Source organism: Panthera leo, chromosome A3, assembly GCF_018350215.1.
Source record: "Panthera leo isolate Ple1 chromosome A3, P.leo_Ple1_pat1.1, whole genome shotgun sequence".
In the NCBI taxonomy this organism is placed as follows: domain Eukaryota; kingdom Metazoa; phylum Chordata; class Mammalia; order Carnivora; family Felidae; genus Panthera; species Panthera leo.
Window position 1 is genome coordinate 110,057,556 of NC_056681.1, and position 24,464 is coordinate 110,082,019.

General features: G+C 45.6%; 1 protein-coding gene across 3 annotated transcripts in view; it reads right to left on the reverse strand.

The window, feature by feature from the left end:
• Window positions 1-4,924: 4,924 nt before the first annotated feature.
• Window positions 4,925-24,464, reverse strand: part of VIT (vitrin) — a 109,464-nt gene continuing 89,924 nt past the window's right edge. Inside the window, exons 12-16 of one of the 3 annotated variants that reach the window (XM_042933261.1) lie at window positions 21,700-21,803; window positions 18,075-18,301; window positions 15,074-15,587; window positions 10,952-11,141; window positions 4,925-5,281 (exon numbers count right to left, since the gene is read on the reverse strand). In XM_042933261.1, coding sequence (XP_042789195.1) covers window positions 10,963-11,141; window positions 15,074-15,587; window positions 18,075-18,301; window positions 21,700-21,803 — 1,024 coding nt within the window. In that variant the 3' untranslated portion in view covers window positions 4,925-5,281; window positions 10,952-10,962. Of the gene's footprint in view, window positions 5,282-9,816; window positions 11,142-15,073; window positions 15,588-18,074; window positions 18,302-21,699; window positions 21,804-24,464 lie in introns of those variants that run through there. The other 2 variants (XM_042933260.1, XM_042933262.1) reach the window with 2 other exon arrangements.

Consider the following 24,464-nt stretch of genomic DNA (forward strand, 5'->3'; position numbering starts at 1 on the left):
CAAGATGTCCTTTGGTAAGTGAATGGATAAATAAATAGTGTTACATCCAGAAAATGGAATATTATTCAGCACTAAAAAGAAATGAATTGTTCGGGTGCCTGAGTGGCTCAATCAGTTAAGCGTCCAGCTCTTGGTTTCAGCTCAGGTCATGATCTCATGGTTTGTGAGTTTGAGGCCCGCATTGGGCTCAGTACTGACAGTGAGAAGCCTGCTTGGGATTATCTCTCTCCCTCTCTCCCTCTCTGTCTGCCCCTCCCTGGCTTGCTCTCTCTTTCTTTCTATTAGAAAATAAAAAAATAAACATTAAAAATTTATTTTTTAAAAAAAGAAAAGAATTGTCAAGCCATGAAAAGACATGGTGGAAACTTAAATGTATATTACTAAGTGAAAGAATGCAACCTGAAAAGGCTACCTACTATATGATTCCAATTATATGATAATCTGGAAACTATAGAGATAGTAAAAATATCAGTGTTTTTCAGGGACTTGGGAGAGGGAGAGATGAATAGACAGCCCAGAAAATTTTTAGGACAGTGAAACTATTTGTATGATACTATAATGGTGGATATATGTCATTATACATGTGTGAACTCTGATGTAAACTGTGAGCTTTGGGTAATAACGATGTGTCAGAGTAGGCTCATCTATTTTGATAAATGTACCACCTGGCTGTGAGATCTTGATAGTGGGAGAGGCTGTGGAGGGTGGGGGACAGGGAGTATATAAGAAATTTCTATACTTTCTGCTCAATTTTATTGTGAGCCTAAAACTGCTCTAAAAAAAAATAAAGTCTATTAAAAATATTGTGAACAAATATTTTGATCTGAATGAAAATGAAAATGCAACAACATTTGTGAGATACAAAATAAAGAGTACTCGGGGCGCCTGGGTGGCGCAGTCGGTTAAGCGTCCGACTTCAGCCAGGTCACAATCTCGCAATCCGTGAGTTCGAGCCCCGCGTCAGGCTCTGGGCTGATGGCTCGGAGCCTGGAGCCTGTTTCCGATTCTGTGTCTCCCTCTCTCTCTGCCCCTCCCCCGTTCATGCTCTGTCTCTCTCTGTCCCAAAAATAAATAAAAAACGTTGAAAAAAAAAATTAAAAAAAAAAATAAAAATTAAAAAAAAAACAAAACAAAATAAAGAGTACTCAGAGGGAAATTTATAGCACTGAACTCCTATATGAGAAAAGAAGAAAGCTTTCAATTAAATGACCTCAGCTTTCACATTAAGACACTAGACCAAGAGGAGTAAAATAAACCCAAAGTTAGTTGAACAAAGGGAATGATGGAAATAAAAGCAGAAATCAGTAACATGTAAAACAGAAAAACAGAAGAGAAAGTCAATGAAAACATAAGCTGTATTTTTGAGGAGATGAATAAAATGGTTATTCTGGCAGGTTCTCCAGGGAGCTCCTACCTGAATAGGTGGAGGCAGGGACTTGCGATGCCTTCTCACACCCAAGAAAGATGACAAAAAAGGTCTCTGGGTGATGAGAAATACCCACTGCCCTCTCTGCAGGTGGCTGATCTTCTAAAATCAAGTAAGATCTGTGTTCTTCAGTGAGGGAAAAACACAGGATTTCTTTTTTCATCCAGGAAACTTGTTCTTATCTAGTCATTTGAGAAGTTTCTATATATGCCTGAAAGTTTGAAAACAATATTTCTTCAAATAATTCTGTATTTCCGACTTCATGTTAGACATCTTTCTCTCATCCTCCCTCTTATTCAGAATTTATAACTTTGAGCTTTCTTCGTATCTTCACTTTATTTTGTTCCATGGCTTTTTAGCTTATTGGCTTTCTGTTTTCTTCTATAGGTAGCAAATCTTAAATAATTGTTTCCCCCCAAAACATCGGTGCATAATTTTATTGCATTTACTTAAAGTATGTTGTATTTACTGAAATGATTTTTTTTTTCTTGAGGCAGATTTGCATTTAAACCAGCCATTTATCCAATATGTGGGCCCAGACAAGAGATTCTCTGAGAGTCTATTTTTCCCTCTAAGAAATGGTGGCTTCACATCTCTTATCCCACTTAAGTCCTGCAAAGATAGTAGCAGGCATCTGCAGGCCCCTCAGGAGGGCCAGGTTCTCAGCTTTCCTATTCCCACCCCAGCAAACCTAGGGTAGCTGCTCACAGTGTCCAGCCTGCTGCAAGAAGCTTTGCTGTGGAGAATTCTGGACCTGGTAACCAAAAGCAACACATTACAAAGACCTCTTGGTTTAAAAACATTCGTAACCTGAATCTTTCCAGGTGATTTATTTAGAAACCTTCTTAGGAAAGGAGTCAAACTAAAATAAAACTAATTTTCTCCATTCCTAATTTTCCCCAGAAAATGATGAGATTTATTCAAAAGAATTTATAGGCAATGCCACATTTAGGAGCAAAAATCTAAAACAGCTCCCTTTTAATTCCCCAAGCGTGCTTTTCAAGATGCAGCTTTGCTCTTTAAACTATGGAGATGGATAGATCCCAACTCCCCCATCCCACTGCCGTGACAGATACCACGAATTGATTTTAGTGTCTCTTTCTTTAAGGGCCCTTTGGCCTCAGAATCTCTCTTCATATGCTTCGTTAGGCAGTCACTCCTACCAGACACCCAGATGAAACCTATGTACCATCCCAGCCCAAAGCTTTCAGGGTATCAACCCAGTGTGGTGAAGGTGGTATGGTTGCAAACATGTGTATATCTGAAAAGAGAACTCTTTGTTCTGTACTTTGCTCTCAGGAAGAAAAAGTTCCCCAACCCCTGGCAGAGCATTTGCAACTGGGACAGGTGACTGGGGTAGGCCTTGGCATTGTTGTGGGTGTGCAAGATCTGGGGCATCTAGAAACCTCTTTGAGGGTGATACTGCGGTAGGAAGGGCTTCCTAGGGCAACTTGAAAAAAACAGCAGCTGTCAAGTGGCCAGCAGGCCCCAGGCAGCCGCAATTACTGCCAGGGCCAGGTGGGCTTGCCACACTGCAACAGGTTTGGCAGGTAAGGACACAAATGGCCCAAGTGGCTTAAGGCAGCCTACTACATAGGCTCTCTTGTCCCACGGGACATCAACGTGCATGGCAGGACACCAATACCAGAGGGCAGTGGATTCTCTTTATAAGCTATGGCTCAACCCTAGGGAGGGCCCAGGTGGAAAGTAAGTCCTAGGCATGATGCGGTGAATATAAATCTGCTAGCACAATTGGTGGCACGTTGGGACTTTGTCATTGATGTCTAACGGTTGGTTTTCCTTCTGTCGCCGGAATTTCCCTAGGCCTCCTCAGCCTGTGGGTACGAAGGCAAGCAGAGGAACATAACTGCTCCGTAGTACTGGCTTATCCTCATGGGCATACTGCAGGACCAAGCATTTCTGGGGTCTTGAGGGTTGTCGCAGATCTTCTCATAAGCAAGCCTGTGGTCCAGCCAGGACACTCTTGGCCGCTGCCCCTGTGGGCATCCCTCCCTCCCCACTGAGGCTGCCACAGCTCCACCAGCATTTGATGTCCAGGATGGGAGCAGCTCCCAGATGAAAAGGTTGATTTTTCACTTCAGGAGAATGCCCCCTCTTTGCAGAGAGAAACAGGCCTGTGGGTGTTCCAGGCCTTGCATGTAGGTCATAGGAGCTGGAAGGGTCCCCTGTGGTTTCCACACTCTGGTTGTCTCCTGGTTCAATGAGGGTATTCTCTTAGGAGAGAACCAAACTGTACTGCCACTTTGCCCTTTAGAAATTTCTGTCTGCTCATTTATTTTGCTTGGTGCATATCTTAGACAGTTATTACCACAGTGGTTTGTAGCCTTCGACTTGCCCCTGTTCCCTCTTTGGCTTTCAAATGCCACACACACCCCCGCCTATTGAAGTTGGAAAGAAACTCCCTTTCACTGGGGTTTCAAGGAGAAACTTGCAGACTATTAGGGTAATTGAAAAAAAAATCGATATTATAATATCAGGATACAGGTTTACAGATGCCTTGGGGATGTCAGGCTAACAACAATTAAATTGATTTGGGGTCTGGTTTTGGTGTTTGCAGTTTCCATGGCTTCCAGACCTTCCCTGTTTCTGTGCCCTGGGCAGCCATGTAAAGGCTCTTTGTTGAGAACCCAGATTCAAATTTGCCATTAACCTGAATACACCCTGCTCACCTCAACTGAGTGTGAAACTAGAGGAGGCACAGAAAGAAGCCATTCAGCTGGGATTGTACTTTTTATAAGAAAGCCTCAGCTGCCAAGCCGAGTTTAGGATTTGCTTACTTGGGCAGCCTCTAGCCTGCAGGCCCCGTTTGTGTAAAAGGGATGGCAGGAATAAAGCTAAGCTCAGTATTTTTCAATTACAGGAGAAAGAAAAGAAAAGAAAAAAGAAAACAAAAGAAAAAAGAAAAGAAGAGAGGAAGGAAGAAAGGAGGGAGGGGGGAAGGAAGGAAAGAAGGAAAGGAGAAAGAGAAAGAAAAAAGAAAAGAAAGAAGAAAGGCAAGAAGGAAGAAAAGCTTGCACTGAAACTGTGGTCTTTCAATCCGATTTCTTTTCCATGTAGATGGTTATTTAAACAGCACATTTCTTCTTGGTCAGGCCTTCCTACTGAAAACAGAAGTGGATCCCGGAAGCAGTGCTGTGCCTCTCTGACAGTCTTAACAGTCTTCAAAGGCTGCAGCCTGTAAACAAGTAATGTAAGTGTAGCCATCCAGGCAGAAGGAAGTGAAAGTCTAGCAAGACAGTCATTGGTTTTCTGGGGTGAAACTTCTTTTTTTTTAATTTTTAATTTTTTTTAGTGTTTATTCATTTTTGAGAGAGAGAGACAGAGAGGCAGAGCATGAGCAAGGGATGGGGAGAGAGAGAGGGAGACACAGAATCTGAAGCAGGCTCCAGGCTCTGAGCTGTCAGCACAGAACCTGACGTGGGGCTTAACCCCAGGAACCGTGAGATCACAACCTGAGCTGAAATCAGATGCTTAGCCAACTGAGCCACCCAGGCACCCCTCTGGGGTAAAACTTCTAAACAAGACAGAGGGAGACTGCATTGCTGGAAGACTTTTATTCAGCCTGTCGTTGGTTCTTTCCCAATGCAGGAACTTGTGGGCACACAGTCACTAGCATTCCAAACAACTTGATGAAGGAAATTCAAGAGGTTACTACCTGTGAGGTGATCAGATAGAACAGTGGGGGTGCTTGTCCACAACCAGCCACATCGGTGTGGTTTCCTGAGTGGCCTTGCTGAAGAAGGCTGCTGCACGGGGTCAATCCTTAATGGGCAGGAAGCTTCACTCTGTTCCCTCTCTCCAGGGTTGCCCAACACTTTCCAGATGAAGATCTTTCTGGAGGAGAGCAGAGGGAGAGGGCTGCCAGGTTCTCCTGTTCTGCCCCTGACCTTCCTCCCCTTTCTGAGACTGCTGCCTCCCTAACCCTGGACTTCATGAGTTACTCCAGTTTCCTTCCCAAAACTGCCCCTTTGCTTGAGCTACTGTGAATTGAGTTCCTGTTACTTGCAACTGAGAGAGTGTTAACCAATGCAGCCTCCTGTGGCCTGGCCCCTGCCTTGCTCCCCAGCTCTGTTCCTGGACACCTCACATTTCATGCTGTCACTCTCTCTGTGCATCGCTGCTTCCTGCCTCCTTGCCTTTGCTCCTGTCATTCCCTCTGCTGGGATATCTTTTCCATCTTTGTCTGGCTAAAACAGACAAACCCAGCTCAGGAAGCCTCCCCAAGCGTGCCTGTCAACTATCCTATCAGTCAGATGTTAGCTGTTTATCTTTGTGTCTCCCACACTGGCCTCTAAGCTCCTTGGGCAGAGACCAGATCTTATTCATCATCTCTGTACCCTGGTGTCTATTACCATGCCTGGCACACGATAGGTGTTTATTGGAAGAAAACATGTTTGTTGAAAGAGATTCAAGAGGGTAAACTAAAAAAAGGGTTTCCGTTTCTGCAGAAGTGAGAGCAGAAGGTGAGGAGAAGAGTTACCCTGTGGGTGGGTCCCTGGAGAGGATTTTGGCCCTAGCCCTAGAAAAAGAGCGATTGTAACATACAGTAGTAGACGTCAGAAGGGCGTTCTAAACAGTGGTGCAGATTGGACGGAATTAGATCCTCTTTTTCTCTTGCCATCATATCATGTTTCTCTCTTCCTGAAATATCTCTGCCTCCCATTCTACCAGCGCCATTGTATTAGGGGTTGACACTGTTTGGGTGATTTACATTCAAAGTTCTCATTTCCTGTGTTCCATGTCCCTAGTGACATGTGTGAATTGTGTCCCCTAAAGAGAGGGACTCAGGAGGTTGCTGGAAAATGGGTGGGTCAGGATTTTGTATCCAGAGAGTCTAAATCTATCTGAGCAAATCGGAGAGGGCTCCAAAGAAGAGGTGGCATTTGGCCTGAGACTTGAAGCATAATGAGGAGTTTAACAAGAGGATGGCGAGCCCAGTGTGTTCAGGGAGCTACAGGGACTGTGGATGATAGATTAAAATCACTCATCTCAGGTCTCCTGGGTGGCTCAGTTGGTTGAACATCTGACTTTCGATTTTCTGCTCGGGTCATAATCCCAGGGTTGTGGGATGGAGCCCTGTGTCGGGCTTTTGCTGAGCATGGAGACTGCCTAAGATTCTCTCTTTCTCTCTCTCTCTCTCTCTCTGCACCTCCCCCACCTCTCTCTCTCTCTCTCTCTCTCTCTCTCTCTCTCTCTCTCTCAAAAAAAAAAAAAAAATCACTCATCTTAAGTGAGGGCAAGGTGGCCCGCCAGAGAATCAGGTGTAGGAATGGGGGGAAGTGCAGTGTACCTTGGACATTTAACAGACTCTTCACTTTGTACATTTAATAGACCCTGGGAGCACACTTTGCAGAATTATACATATACTTTAAACTGTCAAGCTTGGTAGAGAACCTTCTATGCAGCCACCATTAACAAGAAGCAAAGTGGTTAAGTATATAGACCCTGGAGTCAGATTGTCTGGCTTTAATTCCCAGATCTGCCTCTACCAGCTCTGTGACCTTGGGCAAGTTATTTGACGCCTCCATGCCTTGGTTGCATGGTCTGTAAAACGAGCATAATAGTACCTCTCTCAGCAAGTCATAGGGGTAAGATGAGTGAGTTAATACATGAGAAGCCCGCAGAATAGTGCCCAGTGCGCAGCAAACACTCACGAACTGTCGGGCACTAGTATGATTTCATTTCTCATAAGGTTGTTTGCAATCACCAACCTTGCACTTAGTGCATGATCCCATGATAGTAATTACATGGTTTTAGTTGTTCATTTGGTGGTGTTTCCCGCTGGACTGTGAATTCCTCAAAGGCATTAGTTGAATAAATGTCTCTTTCCAAAGTAATTGAATTCATGCTTTCAAGCGTATTTCCTACTTACTACATTTACGTGTTGGTAATCTAAGGGGAGAACTTTCCTTAGGATTGTGAGGGGGAAATAACATTCTTAGTTGGAAACTCCTTTGCGAGGCGGGAAAAATCTTTGCACACAGAAGCATTGTCTTCTTTATAAACCCAGGCCAGCCCCTTGAGATTGTTGCTGGAAAACTTGCTTCATGGAGATTTTGTCCTATTCAAAAGGGTTTAAGGAGCCCAGAGAAATAAGAAATATCTGAACCCTGAACCTTGTCCATTTGGCTGGACATTTTTAGCAGAGCCTTGTTATAAAACTTTTAGCAAAGAAACTTCTTTCAAAGGGCCCTAACTCCTGAAAGGTGGGAAAATTAAGTTAAGTGGAGTTTAGACATCACATGCACCCAGAGAAACTGGCCTGATGCTCCTTCTCGGCTTGTTTTGATTGCCTTGGAGGAGAAAGGGCACCGAGAAGCTTTTCTGCTGAGACCATGGAATGAAAGTTAAAGTTGCCTTAGGAGATTGGCTCTGAGTCTGCAGGACCCAGGAGCTCTGCAAAGGCTGGACCATAGCCCAGAGGGCAGACCCAGATTGTGTGTGTGTGTGTGTGTGTGTGTGTGTGTGTGTGTGTGTGTGTGTGTGTTTGTGAGAGAGCGAGAGAGAGAGAAAGAGATGGAGGTGAGGGTGGGGGTTCTAACTTCTAACCCTCCCCCACTCAGGAAGGCAGTAAAATAAGTCAGTTGGAAGACAGAGATCTGAATTCCCTTTGTATCTGCATGACCTTTCTCGAGACTGGTTTTTCTCTTTTGCCATTGGAGGGTTTGACGTGAATTGTCTGTAAGGTTCTGTTCCCAGTATTCAGATTCTGCCTTGGCCCCAGCATTGTTGGGCACAGTCTGGGTAGAGCAAGGTAGCATTTACTTCCAAGCTTCCCACATCATCCATCACCACCAGGACCCTTATCTCCAAACTGCTCTGTGCAACCCTGACTTGACCCAGCCCACTCCCACGCCAGCCTGCCCACTGCATCATGGGGCCACTCCTCTCTGTTGCCAGCAAGCTCCCAGAAGCCTCAGGGCTTTCTTGCCCCTGCTCATCTGCACCCTAAGGGGAGGCTCTTCATGCTCTCTCATCCCTTGATCTTCACGCCTACAGTGGGGAGAGGCCTGCTCCTCACCTCCTTTGCCTTTCCAGTCTCCCTCCTTCCTTCTGCAATGTCTCCAGCTCCCTTGGAGATCTGACCTCAGCCTCCACCCTCATCACTGCTGTCTTCTCCCAACTGGATCACTTCTCATTCGCTGAAGCTGGTGAAGCTTGGCTCACTACTGGTCTCTCCATCCTGACTCACGCCACCAAATTTGGCGATTTGAACATCCACTCAGTTGATTCTGGCAACTCCATAGTCCCCAGGTTCCTCGACGACCTCACCTCTGATGCTCCCTTCCTCCACGCACATACACTCAAATATTTGTTGGCCACATGTAGACAATGGGCCCACTTGGAGAAGTTTCATTTATCTTGAAAACTATGATACCTAAACTAGAGTGATCATATAATTTATTTTCCAAACTGGGACAGTATTGTGAATGAAAGAGGACACCAAAGTGATTTAGATTATATTATTTTTGCAAATATTTACGTATTGATGACAAATTGGCTTTTATATTAAGGCCCCTATGAAATAATTATATTCAAAAACTATTTTCCCAAAATAAGTTTTTCTTCAAAAATTAAAAAATAACTGGGCGCCTGGGTGGCTCAGTTGGTTAAGTGTCTGACTTCGGCTCGGGTCATGATCTCACGGTTCGTGAGTTCCAGCCCTGCATCAGGCTCTCTGCTCTCAGCACAGAGGCCGCTTCAGATCCTCTGTCTTCCTCTCTCTCTGCCCCTCCCCCACTCATGCTCTCTTGCGCAAGTGCGCTCTCTCTCAAAAATAAACATTTTTTTAAAAAAAGACAAAAAATTTAAAAACACTTGTATGTGTACATATTTTTATGTATGTACATTGAAGAGACATTAAACAAAACTCTTTTGTATTGACTATCTGCATATTCAAAAACATAGGCAGAATAAGACTTCCTTGTACTTGTTTTAACTTCTTTAATTAGTTTCTTAGCTGAAGTTCTCACTAATTGTGTGTGTCACTGGTATCTTTATAAAGAATTTCCTTTTTGAAAATGTTTTTGTATTTGGAGGTTTTTGAACAAATCTGTTTGTAATCGCTTTTGAAGTAAAATTTAGGGTTAAAGAATTTGAAACTGCTGACAATTAATGACTTGATTTCTCCTTGTAGACTTCAATGTTTTTAGTTGACAATATACTGTCTTTCCAGGTACCGAGAAATTTGGTAAGCTTGACACAAATTCTGCTAAATAGATATCTTCAAACTGTTTATGTTAAATATTTTGTCCCAAGTGTTGACACAGGTATAATCTTTTTGCCGCCATTCATGGTAGCAGCCTTCAACACACATTTTCACGAAACACAATTTGTCAGGTAAGTCATCTTTATTTATCTAATCCAAAGGATTATTTATTTATCTAATCCAAAGGATTCTTTGGAACACTCCCCCATTACACACGGATTTCATATCCTAACAGATGAGTCCTTGGCAGGAGCTGGAAGTAGAAAGTGGAGCTCAACCAAACCCCATCCTGGCTTATCTGAATGCAACTATTAATGATCATATCTGGTTAACGACAAATGCAGCGCAAATGCTAAAACTGAATAGGACACAAGGCAACAGGCACAAACAGGGGCTCTCCCAGGAAACACCTATAACGCTGACCCCTCAGAGGCAGCTCATGGTTCTCAATCAGTGGCAGCATAGCAGTATCGCCAGAGAGCTCTTCAAACAATACTGGTGTTCAGGCTCCACCCCCCGAGACCCAGATTCCATAGCTATTGGAATGGAGCCTGGGAACCAGCATTTTAGTCTCTAAGAGAGTCTAAGGTGCAGCTCAGGCCAAGAGCAGCCTCACGCACTGGTGTTAGGCCAGATCACCGTGGTCCTCCAGGGCCGTTCCTCAACTCCTAACGCTATAGGATGCAGGTACACAGTGATTCAGATAATAGAGAGGAGGGAGGTAAATCAGGAGTGGCTATGCTGCTGCCACACTTTCTCTGCACCCCCATGGTTGTATTGTTACCATGGGCCGGGGTGGGTGCATAGCAGGTGCTCTGAGAAACGAGAAGAGCGGAGGGTGGTCCTGCCATAAACCCTGTGAACATTAGCCATGATATGGTCAGAATGATTGCATATAATCCTTTAAAACATTTAATGAAGCTACTCCTCTATTGCTATGATAAAAATGAAATTTGTTGAGGGTTACAGAATCGTAATTAGAAATAAAAATGGAAAAAATCTCACAAAAGCTCTAGTGAAGCCTGTCTTAAGTTGTGCACTCGATTCTGAACATTTATTTTGAAAATAATCACCAAATGTAAATCCCCAGCACCCTCAAAATGATGTATCATTTTGCCTCATTCTATAAGTTTCTGATCATCTTTCTCACTCCAAGTTTCAAAGTATGAAAAACCACACAGGCAGAAAACAATCACAGCACATCCATTGTCCAAGCCCTACACGCCTTACTGCCCCATAATGCATTGGGGTTGTCCCAGAGCCAGTCGGGAAAGCAGCATCTGTCAGTGCTTCACCTGCTCTGAATTCAGTTTCGAGGCTGTGAGTTGAACTCTGTACAAATGTTCTGGATGACCTTGGGGACAAATTTGTACAGGTTGTCAAACTCGTCGACAAAGAAGGAATGGTCCTTGGCGGGGTGAGTGGCAATGACTTCCAGCTCGTCCTGCGCAGCCCATGCGACACCTATTGCGTAGGTGATCACTCCTGTGGGGACAAAGTTTAGATGAAGCAAAAGTGCCCAAGAAAAGGTACTGCTGATGAATCCTTGCCTTACTGTTGCTCTGTTGGCTATTGTGTTTGAATGCAAACAAATTCAAAATCAGAAGTGTTCCTCAAAGCATAACCACCTGCTATGTGCCAACAGTAACAAAATTGATAGAGCTGCCATCTCATAGGAGTTTAGAATCTTTGGGAGGAAAAAACCCAGACAAAATGGAATAAATAAGTAAGATGTTCATGTCCAAGGGCAGTAGAGGGTATTTTGGGACAAGTAAAACTTGGTGCCGTGTAGATGACATCACACAGTACATGCCTGCTCTACCTATGTGTAGAGCCAAACAAAATCTGATTGATTGATTGATTGATTTTTCAAAGATTGTATTTGTTTTTAAATCATCTCCATACCCAACGTGGGGCTTGAACTCACAACCCTGTGGTCAAGAGTCGTCAACTTGCTCCACTGACTGAGCCAGCCAGGCTCCCCTCAGTCTTAAATGCATCAAAAGTCAGTTTGAGATCTTAACGAAAACCGTGGAACTGAATTACTTTAGGCTTGAAGGTGACTTTGCAAGCCATACAATGCAATGTCATTCCCAGCGCAGGAGCCCTTGCACAAAGACCCGGAGAGACGGTGACCCAGCGTCTGCTCCATCACTGGTATGAAGAAAGGCTTTCAAGACAAGGAAGTGCCCAACAGTGTTGGATGCTGCAGGGAGGTCATGTGGGATTAAGACAAACAAACAAAAATGCACATTGGATTTAGAAAACAAGACATAGGTAGAGTGGTGAGAGCAGTTTCAGGGAAGTAAGTAGATGCCAAAAACCCCAGATGAATTGCTGTGAGGTGAGAGTGAAAAAGAACAGAAGATGTGGACACAGCACATAGAACTGATCCTTTTCAAAAGTTTGGCTGCAAAGAGAAGGAGGGAGGTGGGAAGTGGAGCAGAACATGGTGTCAAAGAGTTTGGTTTTATTTTTTAGGGAGGGATCTCGGTGTGCCTAGATGCAAATGGGGAAGGGTGCTGGGGGGTTAAAGGTTCTGGAGTGAGGAAAAAGAGTCCCTAGGGAGGAGAGGACAGACTCAGAGACTAGGCATCTGTCCTCAGTGGGAAACCTGGAAGACTCGCTGCTGGATGGTTCCTGATTGGGGTTGGGGGCAGCTGGTCAGCAGGAGCTTGAGGTTACTCTGCAAAAGCCTGTTCCCATGCCACCTGCAGGCTGGCAGAGTGGGGTCAGCTACTTGGCCATGAAGCAGAGGGGAGAGCCTGGGTGTGGCTCTCCTACCCAGCCACCCATGGCAGCCCATGTCACCATCTTCCAAGCGCCCTGTTGTGCTGATTGGAGAGTCATCCACACCTCACATGGCTGTGGCCTAAGCTGCTTTTCAACTGTGGCTCGAAAAGCTGCATTTAAGCTGCCAGTCCCTTGTCTTACCTCTCCAGTGTCTTTTCTCTGGATGTTGTCTATGTTGTTGTCTACAAACACTAGCATTAGGCTTAAGAATGCTGCCAAGTGGCAGTGGGAACAGATTTGCTGCACAACGTGGCTTAGATCGGCTAAGCCCTCGTTTTGCACAAAGATTGAAAGGCTGCCCCCCAATAAAGGCAACACAAACAGTATTAGAAATTTAGCTTTTCAGATCCTTGAGTCCACCCTTGTAGAGAACCTTCCACTGGCAATTCTGACCAATGGTCAGCCAGCCTTGGCTTGGACACTCCTGGGGACACAACGCTCATTGCCTCCACATAATTTGCTTCTATTGTAAAGTTTCCCAGAACGTCTCTCTCAGTCTTCGCTGCTTCTAATGAGGAGGCCGAGGATATCCTCTGGGTGAGGCCCAAAGGATGTCCATTTAGGAAAATGAGTAAGAGTGGAGCTAAACATGAACTGGAGACAGATGTTTGGAGATAGCAGGAGAGCCCTGGGCTTTCAGACAAAAGCTGGCCCATCTGGCTCTGCCCACTCACTTTGGAACTTTGAGAAGGCTGCGTCTCAGCTGTTTATCTTCACTCCGCTGACATGAGCCCGAGGGAGGCTGTGACTGCTGGCCGACATGCAGGCCATCTACCATTTTGCTGTTGAATACCCCCCGTAGGCTCTACAAGGGCAAATCACTGGGAAGACTCTGCCTGAACCTGGTGTCTGGTTACTTTGGTTCCCAGAAGGCAGAACTGCTGGTTCATGAAGGCTTGTTTATTTTTCCCCCTCGTTTAGGGAAGGATTAAAGCAGCTTTAAAGAATACTGAAAATCTTGCAAACTAACGGAAATCAAATGCAGGCGCAGAAGAAGGGGACAACCCTGGCCCTGAGTGAGTCTTCTACCCTAGTATGTATCTGTCCAGTCTTTGGTGTTCACGGACAACTCAGTTTACTTTGGTTATCCTTACTATTATTACTAGCACTTGGGTTTTTGCCAGTTGTTTGTATTTTTGTGATGTTTTATGGTACTTTTCAAAATGGTGATTCAACTTGATTCTGTGAAAAAGGCATTTAATGGGACTGATTTTCTAAACAGCTCAATTTTCATAGTTTTAATTTTTTTAGTTTATTTTTTGAGAAAGAGCGAGAGCGAGAGCAAGAGAGAAAGAGAGACAGAGAAAGTGAACAGGGGAGGGGCTGAGAGGGTGGGGAAGAGAGAATCCCAAGCAGGCTCCGCACGTCAGCGCACAGCCCAATGTGGGGCTCAAACTCACAAACCATCAGAGCATGACTTGAGCTGAAATCAAGAGGCAAACGTTTAAACTGGCTGAACCACCCAGGCGCCCCTCATTTTTCATAGTTTTAAACTTTCTGTTGCCTTCTTACAAATTTTTATTCAGAAATATCTCTTTAAGTATTTTGGATGAAAATTTCTTTGAGGTTTCCTCAAAACCCCCAACATCTGGCTAGCAGCTACTTACAAAAATTAGTACTTTTCTTTTAAAACACTAGTTTTCGGGGCGCCTGGGTGGCTCAGTCGGTTAAGCGGCCGACTTCAGCTCAGGTCATGATCTCACATCCGTGAGTTTGAGCCCCGCGTCAGGCTCTGTGCTGACAGCTCAGAGCCTGGAGCCTGTTTCAGATTCTGTGTCTCCCTCTCTCTGACCCTCTCCTGTTCATGCTCTGTCTCTCTCTGTCTCAAAAATAAATGTTAAAAAAAAAAATTTAAAACACTAGTTTTCTTCAAATTTCTAACACAATTTGGTGGCCTTCAATAGAGACTAAAATAATGAGTCAAATTCCTTTTTAATGCATTACAACTTCGCGTGTAATGCCTCAGAGTGTTGGATGCAAAGGAGAAGGTTAATGTTCCCAGTCATCTGCAGGCCTTGGGTTTGCCATGACACTTTGTAAACCATCGTGGTACTCCCCACCTTGTTCCTTCTTTGCTGCTCATAGAGGCCTGTAGTGCTTACCAGCACCTCAAATACATTCCCCATGGTTTTGGGCATTTTATTAAATGGTGGACAAAACCAGTGCATAAAAAGACAGCCCCGGGGTGCCTGGTGGCTCAGTTGGTTAAGCTACTGACTCTTGATTTCTGCTCAGGTTATGATCTCATGGTTCATGAGTTTGAGCCATGCAAACAGCCACAGCTGTGCTGTGCTGACGGCAGAGAGCCTACTTTGGATCCTCTGTTCCCCTCTCCCTCTGCTCCTCCCCTGCTTGCGCTCTCTCTCTATCTCTCTCTCAAATATAAATAAATAAATAAATAAATAAATAAATAAATAAATAAATAAATAAATAAAATGTTTATAAATATATATAAATATAAATAAATAACATATTTATAAATGCATATAAATATATAAAAATACAAATAAATAAATAAAATATTTAAATAAAACGTATTTAAAATAAATAAATAAAATAAAACAAAATAAAAAGACAGCCCCCTCCTTGTCCCTCACTGGGACTGGTCAGCAAGACCAGCTTACCCTTGTGATGGGCAACCATGGCCGGTATTCGGACGTCATCATAGGATCTCCCATCAGTGATGAGGATCATTAACTTCCTCTTGTTGGGTTTGGACTTCTTGAAGAGCTGTTCCAGGGCATAGTTGATGGCGGCCCCCGTGCTGGTCCCACCACTCCAGTATCCCACCCTCTTGATGGCATTGAGGATGTCAGACTTGGTGTTGTAATCGTCAAATCCAAATTCCAGCCGCTGCTCGTAGGTGTACTGCACAGCCCCGATTCGCGTGTCTATGTCCGAAATCTCAAACTCTTTGCTGAGGTTGGCCACAAACTGGAGAACCGTGCGGAAGTTGCCTGTCCCCACGCTGCTGGAGCCGTCGATGACGAAGCCAATGTCGGCCGAGTTCAAGCAGGTCTTGCTACAGGCCAGTCTGTCGGTGTCGCAGACCCGCTTCACCAGGGCTTGCACTGTCTTGTGGAGGCTGAACCAGCTCTGCACATTGAGCGAGTAGAAGCCATTTGTTCTGCACACAGCCTGGAAGACAGAGGGAAGGGACACTCGCCACGTCAGGTGTCACATTCTCCAGGCTGTTGTCACTACCCCGACCAGCAAGGCAGGTGAAGAAAGAAGCGAACAGACTCTTGTTTTCTGCACTCTTCTTCCTAATGCTCTTTCTGCACCACGGTTCCCCCAGTCAGGTGCTCACTGGGGCAAAGATCCCTCAAGTTATCTCTGGACTCAGCCTTACTCCCTCAGCTGGCTCTCCGCTTTAGGGGAGAGCTATCACTTAAGCAAATCCTTAGAGAGAGGTGAATCACTCATTTCAGCTTTGTACCTGTGCCTCCCTGGGCCCCTCAGTTCATTTGTACTGGCAGCCGGCCATGAGATTGGCACACCAACATATGGCGCCAACATATGAGAGGATTAAAGAAAGTTTTTGTTCTGATGGGGAAAACGAGATACAGGAGAAATAGCTGAAGAAATGTTTCTGGAGCAGCCTTGCACCCAGCAACAAGGGGTCCCATACATATGTAAGGAGTCATGCTAGAAGTTCTCGGAGAGATTCTCTCATAACCCCCTGCCCTCATCCTAAAAGGAGGATATAACCCCTCTTCGTGAAGGAACAAACTGGGGGCCGGCTATGAAGGGACATCCCTGAGTCCCTAAGATGGGAACACAAGTCTCTCTGCCTGCAAAACCCAAATTCTGTCCTCCAGATGACCCTGCCTCCAGACAAATGAGTATTTATTGACTTGTGCCCAAGCGCGTTCCAGAAAAAATTTAAGGTAGCTACAAATAAACATTGAGCAACCTGACTGGTGTGCTCCTGGAAGGGACCAGGCTTGTGTTCCTAAAGTGAAGTGTTTCCTCCTTGCCGCTGTCTGTCCGGGGGTCACAGAGAGAGTCACAGACCTGGTGACTACAGATGAAGCAGTAAGATTAACAATTTATTTTAAAACAAGAAATGGCTTTAAAATATCCTAGGAAATGTTTTTAATTGGTTTGCAAAAACCTAAAAGGGGTTTATAAAACTTTCCATGAACTAGGTGGTATTTGAGATGAGTGTCCAGGTTGAGCTGAGTTCTAGCCAGTGGAGGGAAAGGAGGGAGACCCACCAGGCACTGGCTGAGGTCATGGAGGGAGAGGGCAGTGGTGCTTGGCGTGGGCAGGAGATGGGTCGGGACCACACTCCAGAAGGCCTCAAGAGTATGGGGGACAATGAAGGGTTTGGAGCAAGGACCCCCCCGGACTGGAAGAGCTCTCCATAAACAGGAGTTGGGCTTCATTGTGGAATCTAAACTAGACTGGGGAGCCCTAAGGGGGGAGACAGACCAGATGCAGAGTGCTAGCGTGACCCAGGGAGGTGGCATTGGGAGTTATCGAGGCCTCTGGGACAGCTGTGGGGCCATTCATGTGAAGTCCAGAGGAGGAATAAATTTGGTGGGAAAGATGGCACTCAAGCTTTTTACATGTAAGTTTCAAAGCTCTTCATGACATCAGGTGGAGGGAAGTCAATTGGCTGGAAACGGAAACAGAGCTCAGGAGAGACCGGGGTTGGGGACAGATGAGGGTATTGTTGCTTGTGACTTGTGAGTGAGGGTGGCGGCTGTGGCCTGGGAGGACTCTGTGGGGAGAAAGCCCAATGAGAGGGGAGGAGAGGGCCAAGCGCTGAGTCCGGGCAAGTCGGGTGCAAGACAGGAAAGGGTAGAGAGAGCAAAGGAGATAAGAGCCACGCTGTGTCCTGGAAGTCAAGGGAGATGAGAATTTCAAGGACGATGAAGTGGTCAGCAGATTGGTGCAGGAGGTTGAGCCCTGTGAGATCTGGAGACACAGACCATCAAAGCTAGAAGGGCGTCAAAGACAAACCAGTACAACGTATTCCTCCCTCCTTTCTTTTCCGTTTCAAGCTGGGGCCTTTTCCTTGGAGGCAGGTTTATGTGGAGTCCCACTGTGTAAAACATACAAAAGGTGAGCTTCTCCAGGGGAGTGGGCGCAGAGGCCTGGCTCCCCGTCTATCCTGCTCCTGTCTGCTGCCAGCCATCTCCACAGAAACCATGAGCAGAGTTTGGAAACCTGATCTGCCTGACCTGATTCAATGCCTTTCTTTTCTTGTTTATTGGGTTGGTTAATCTGCAGTGTGTGTGTATGTGTGCATGCACATGTGTGTGAGCAAGTGGACACATGTGGCTGTGTGTGTGCTCACATGAGGCCTCACCAGGTGGCCTGGTGGAGGTCCTCTGTGGCCATGGAAAGAGCCTGGGGAAGCCTCTATTGGAGACTTGGGGACACTGCTTCTCCCGAGGGGCTGTTGTTGGCCTCAGTTCACCAGGTGGGTGTGGGGTCTTGCTCTGAGAGGGTAAGTCTGGGTTCCAGACTTACTAGCCCCTCACTAGAGGCTCCCCTACCTAGAAGAGAGCTCAATCCTTCTTCAAAAGTAGGAGAACAGCCTTGATGGCAGTTACAGCTTTGCAAAGTGCAGCAGATCCTGACGGTGGGTGGGTCCCTTGGGCAGTTACGTACCTTATGAGAGAAGTTGGGCTCCACCACATACTGCTTCTCGTTTTCAGTGGCGCCTTCGATGGTGATGAAGAAAATATTGATTCCTGACTCCCTTGCAAACCTCGAAGCCTCCTCCACCTTGTCGGTGGGCCAGCCATCCACAATCACCACGGCCACGTTGGGAGCACTGCCTCTGTTCCCATTAGCTTTGGAAAAGAAGTTCTTGGTCACAAAGGAGATGGCCCGGCCTGGAAGAAAAAGAAACCTCATGCTTGGAGTGCTTAGAAATGCACGCAAGATCCCAGTGGTGTAAAGAGAGCCAGAAAAACCCATTCATTCTCTTCTTTTGTTTGTTGGTTCCCCCCACCCCCACCAGCTTTTTTTTTTAAAACCACATTAACTATTTTGAGGTGTACAATTCAGTGGTATTAAGTACATTCACAATGTTGTAAAACCACGACCACTAACCATTTCCCTCCCCCATGTCACTTTAAGCCTTTAACTTCTAATTGTCTTTTATTTAAAAAAAAAGTGTTAGGGACCAGCAAACAGATGAGAAAGACTTTCATGGGAATAAAAGGGTCCCCTCTTTGCCTGCATGCTGGAACCATGCTATGCTCTTTCTGGGAACATGGGGTGGGAGGGGTTGACCTGGAGAGACAGGAGCCTTTTCTCCACCTCCTGTCACTGGGGGTCAGCCAGCCTGGTGCTCTAGGGGCTGCTGGGTGTGGAAGGCTACATTCGAGGTTGAGTGGTGTCTTTTGTCCAGTTAGGGGCACAGGTCTGGCTGGCGAGGGAAGCACTGCACCTGCTAAGAACTGAGGGACTGTGTTCTAGCCCTGGCTGTGCTGCCTACTGGCTGTGTGGGCCCAGGTGGGTCACTCCGGGCCTCTGGGCCTGGATTTCCATTTCAGCTGAAAGCCACAGTTGTAAGACGTAATGGAGCCTCCCAGCCTGCCTTTCCAAAGCACATGTTTCACACCACATAGGACCTCAGGGATTTTTCAGTCAAGCAGGGTGACAATTGTCTCCGTTTGCTGGGACTTTCCCAGTTTAAGTGCTGAAAGCCCCATATGTTCCTGGGCAGATTGGGATGACCAGGTCACCCTAGAGTTAGCATAACTGCATACAGTAAGGTGGTGCTCTTAACCCGGGCTCTGTGGACCCCTGGGGGCAATGGGCATGGGTATCCACAAATTCCCTGAAATTATACACAACATTGTGTGTATAAAAGTATTTATTTGGGTAGAGGAGTAGCTTTCAGGAGATACTCAAAGGAGTCTTCAATCTAAATAAAAGTTAAGAACAACCATCTTAAGACTTTAGGATTAACATCATTTCACTCAATGCTTTTTGGTTTTGGCCAATATCCTGGCTCCACGGGTTAATCTTAACCTGTCAAAGGAGGGATCAAATGATCACACATTCAGTTGCTGGAGAAAAGTCTTGGAAAACCCATGTGATCTGGCTGCAGGGAGCACAGTTGCTAAGGGAAAACCTGGCTGCTGAGAACTGCCTTCACAGCCAAGGGACATGTCCCTCAAGGCCCAAGGCACCTGGCAGTCCCCTCTGGCTTAATGTTAGATGCCTGTAAACAGAGCACACCCCTGGCCTCACCCAGTCTTAAATTTGGAGGCCACGGTCCATTACTGCTCAACCCACATTGCATCCACCTTCTAGCACATCTTGGAAGCAGAAGCTGGAAATCTGAAAACTACGTTGTTGAGACTCCCTTGCAACTACAGCCCTGGATTTGTTCTAGTTTCATGAATCGATGTGCATACATGAAATTTAGAAGATTGAAGAGAGGCAGAGACTGTATTTTGGACTCTGCTCTTTCTGCTTATGAGCATCTGTAGGGTACTTGACTTCTTGGGTGGTGCCAGAGGAACTTATGTCTGCTGTCTAGCTTTGTTGCCATTGAGGTGGCAGGGTGCAGAACATTCTTTCTGTGCATGTGAATGGAGCAGGCAAGGCCTGGTTGGGGGGCTGACCACCGTAGCAGGAACTTCCTGACTGTGGTGGCTTCCTGGCTAAATCAGGTTCCTGAAGAGGCTATGTTGGCAGAATTGAGAATGTGATTTCCTGATCTTGGAAGAGGCAGCAGCTCCTTGGAGGTCCAAGTTCTGCAGGAAGACTTTAGAAAACATCTCTCAAAGTTCAACCTAGAGTTCATTTCTTCAGTCCTTTTGATTATCTTCAAAACCATTTAATACCTAGGAATAAACCCCTTTCTGCTTAAACCAGTTGAAATGGGTCCTGTTCTCTGAACCCAAACTCTGATCAGTACAGGGCAGGGATAGAACATGTTATCTGCTGAAAAAGGTATATGATTTTATTAAGACACCACTCTAATCCCATCAAGAACATAGGGTGTCTTCAGAAGTTTTAAAGTTTTGCTTCATGATACATTACTGCAATATGACTGATATAAGTATTCAATTGAAAACAAATCAGAAATAAACTCTATCGGGGCACCTGGGTGGCTCAGTCAGTTAAGCATCTGACTCTTGACTTCGGCTCAGGTCATGATCTCATAGCTCATGGGTTCGAGCCCCATGTCGGGCTCTGCTCTGGCAGGGCAGAGGCTGCTTGGGATTCTCTCTCTCTCCCTCTCTCTCTGCTCCTCCCCTGCTCACATGCTGTCTCTCTTTCAAAATAAATAAATAAACTTTTTTTAAAAAAGAAATTAAGTCTATTATGTTTGCAATGTGGTAATACTGATTTGGGGTCCCGGAGAGCAGTGACTTGGCTAATGTTTATTTAGCATTTTTCAAAGATCAAGGGCTTTTTCATTTGCCAGATACTAACATACCGGTCCACAGAGATGTACAATGAAGCAGAGAACAAAATAATCAGACTTATAGTAACTTCAAAGAAGTTCCTTCAGAGTCAGTTCTATTCTCTGTGTGCTCCATGCCAAGCAACTGTGGCTCACTTCTCCATTTCTTTGGGTTTCAATGATACAAAGAGGTTCCCTGAGAAGTAGACAGCCCTCCCAGTGCCCCCAAAGCCAGACTACCATTTATGAATTGAAACGCTGGCATAGGCTTACTGGCAACCTTTGAGTTTGGTTAGTATGAAAGGGTTCCCCAATGCCTGGATAGCTCCTGGTGAACTGGCAAAATGGTTTCTGGACACATTGAAGGCTAGACTTGGACTTCTGGTAACCCCCCCACCCCTAACCACCAAGGTGCAGACATCTCAGGAGACTCAGCTTGAAACAAGGAACCTGTCTCTGTTTCCAGAGTCAACACTAGAACAGGGGAGCTCATTGGAAGAAGATTCCCAAGGGGCACTGTGGAGCTTTCTGAGTGGAACTGGTTATAACATTTAATGTTAAATAGTTTATGGCTTGTCAGTCAATTAGGAAACAGTTACAATAGCAGTCCTGCTTGTCCTGAAGAAAACTGCCAACCTGAGGAACCAGGCATGCTGGAACTCTTCAGCATATGTGTGGTGATGATTCTTACCCCTGAATCCATGATGATACCTTAGAAAAGATACAATTCATTTGTATATGTGTGTCATTTCTTGATGGATTATTATTATTATTTTTCCTCCTCCTATATAGGATGTTAGAAGACAATCACACAGAGGGAGAACCATGGAAGCAAGCTAGAATGATCTGAATTCGGTCACATACCTGCATTGGAAAGCCCTCCTCTCTGGGTGATTTTCTCTATGGCAGTTCTCAGATCCCGGGAATTCATGTGAGTTCTGAGGTTAAACTGGGCAGAAGGGTTGTCTCTGGAGAGTGAGAACAAGAAATAAAAATTAGCTGGAAAGAGAACATGTTATGTGCTGAAAAGGTATATGGTTTTATTAAGACACCACTCTAATCCCATCAAGGATATAGGGTGTCTTCTGAAGTTTTAAAGTTGTACTCCATGATTACATTACTGCAATGTGATTGATCTAAGTATTCAATTGAAAACAAATCAGAAATCAACTCTAAAATCCAACTCTAAAATCCTTTGGAGGAAAGCAGAAATCAGTCTATTCTTTTATATATGAATAGAATGAAGCCGCTTCAAAGCCTTGAGCTGGATTTCATAAAATGCCCCACTGTGGACAGAAGGAACAATGAGATGGGGGGACTGGGGTCCTCTTCAGTGTGTGTAGAGAAAAGTGGTCTGTTTTAGGACTCAGGGTTCTAGTTTTGAGTGTGCTATTTCCTAGCTGTGTGACCTTGGGAAGTTGTTTAACTTTTCTCGGCTTCAACTTCCTCATCTAGGTAAAAGCAAAGATTGTGACATTCAGATTTCTAAAAAAACCAGGATGATAGTCAAGTGGGATTCTGCAAATGTGTAGGTGTCCCCAGGTTGCCCCAGACCCTCCTCTCCAGGGAGACAATCCCAGCTGGCAGCCACTGCCTGGGTCACCCCTCCACTGGAATTGCGCCTTAACAGTGTTGTCCAGGAGAGGACATCCCTTTATTTTTTCATTTTGTGGTGCCTGTGACTGGGTGAGAATATTCAAATCTTACGCAAAAGGTTAATCTATTAACCAAAAGGTCAGCTGGAGATGAGGTGGAGTGAATTAAATGGAGAAAGAGAAGGAGAATCCTTCTCTAGAGACGAGTCTCTGTGGGTAAGCTGGGCGTACAGGCATGGGAGCAGCTGAGCAGAGGGTGTGGATACCTTTTATGACCAGGTTGGGGAGAGGGGGTCTATCGGGTGGGTGTTTGCACCCACACCCGCGATGAAGTGGGGAAGCACAGTATGAGCACATCTCACGATGCACTGACTCAGAGCCATTGGCACGGCTTCATGTGAGTGTGACCTCTAAGGTCACGTGGGCCCCCCACTCCAGAAAAGCCAGTGCTCGGTTCAGTGCTCTGATGCTGCCATCTTGAAATCCTTAGTTTTTAAAACAGGGCCCAGCAAATCATGTAACAGGTCATGCCTGCAGTTTACTAAGCCTTCAAGGGGAGGGAGAAGACTTTTTTCTGTTTATTTATTTATTTTGAGAGAGAGGGCCAGTGCAAGTGGGGAAGGGGCAGAAAGAGAGGGGGGCAGAGAATCCCAAGCACTAATAGCGTGGAGCCCTACGCAGAGCTCGAACTCACGAAACTGTGAGATCATGACCTGAGCTGAAACCCAGAGTCAGGGGCCTAACTAACTGAGCCACCCAGACGTTCCAGGAGAAGACTTTAAAAAGCAGCCTTTCCACAAGCACCTGGAGTAGGTCCCAGGAGAAGCAGCTTTAGGCGGTTTAGGCGGGTTTAGGCGGGAATTCCAAGGGGACTTACAGTGGATTCTTAGCAAGTCCTCTAGGAGACCTGGCAGTGTGGTCACCAGGAAGCCAGTTCCCTAGGACTGAGAGGAGACATCTTCTGTCTCTCTCCCTGCTTCCCTCCCCTACTCTGCCCATGATTCCCACTTTTCTAGGTATCTCAAGGTGATCTATGTCGGAGGAGAACTCTTGGGAGACTGGCAGTGTGACCCTCTGTCCTCCATTTTATTAGTAAACATGAGGGACATGGGCTGGTTCTCAGACCAAACCAAAGTGCCCAGAAGGCATGCTTGTCTCGGTGAGAGGCAGGACAGGCTCCATTCAGGGAAGATGAGGGAGGCTTAAAAGCAGCTCAGTGACGTGAGTGTTGGGGCCAAACCCAACCAGAGAAATGCCACCAGGTGAAAACCAAGTTCTAGTTTAGGATTCAACAAGAACAAACAACAACAAAGCAAACTGCAGAATGGGGAAATGTGGGCATTTTAGCCGAGCCCGACCTTACTCTCAACCTAAGTATGGTGTGGGTCCTCACAAATGGGCTGCAGTAACACAAGCCCTGTGCGGGATGGGGAGGAGGTATCACACAGAGAAAGAGCTCTATGGTTTCCATGGTTAGATTTCTCTCTCCCTCCTGGCTCAAGGGTTTTTGGGCTTATATGCTTTGCAGATCAATGTCAGTGAATGCTGAACTTGCCTCCTGGCCATCAAGACTCAAAACCTGGACTCCCATCGCTATTTGCTCATCATAGGGCCTGTGAGTCCAATCGGTAAAACCCTTCAAGTTCCTCTATACACCATCACTTGCTTTCATCCCTCCTCCATATGTCTGCAGTGACCCTCTGAGTTCAGGCACCCTGCTTCTTGCTGCGTCTATTATAAGAGTTTCTATTTGGTCTGTGCAAAGCCAATTGTATGCACATCTTCTAAAAACCTCTTCCTCATGTTCAGCTCTGAGAGTAAAATTCCTCTGCTCAAAAATCATCAGAGGCTCCCATGGTTAAACTTCATATTTTGGCTTTCAAAAGCCCATCCATAATTTAATGCCAATGTACAATGTTCATATCATGCTCTCTGTCTCTGTCTCAGGATAACCTATATCCCAGTTGGAAAGAGCTGCTCACTGTTTCCTGGTTTTTGAGCTTTGTGACTTTGCTCATTAACTCCCTCATCTGG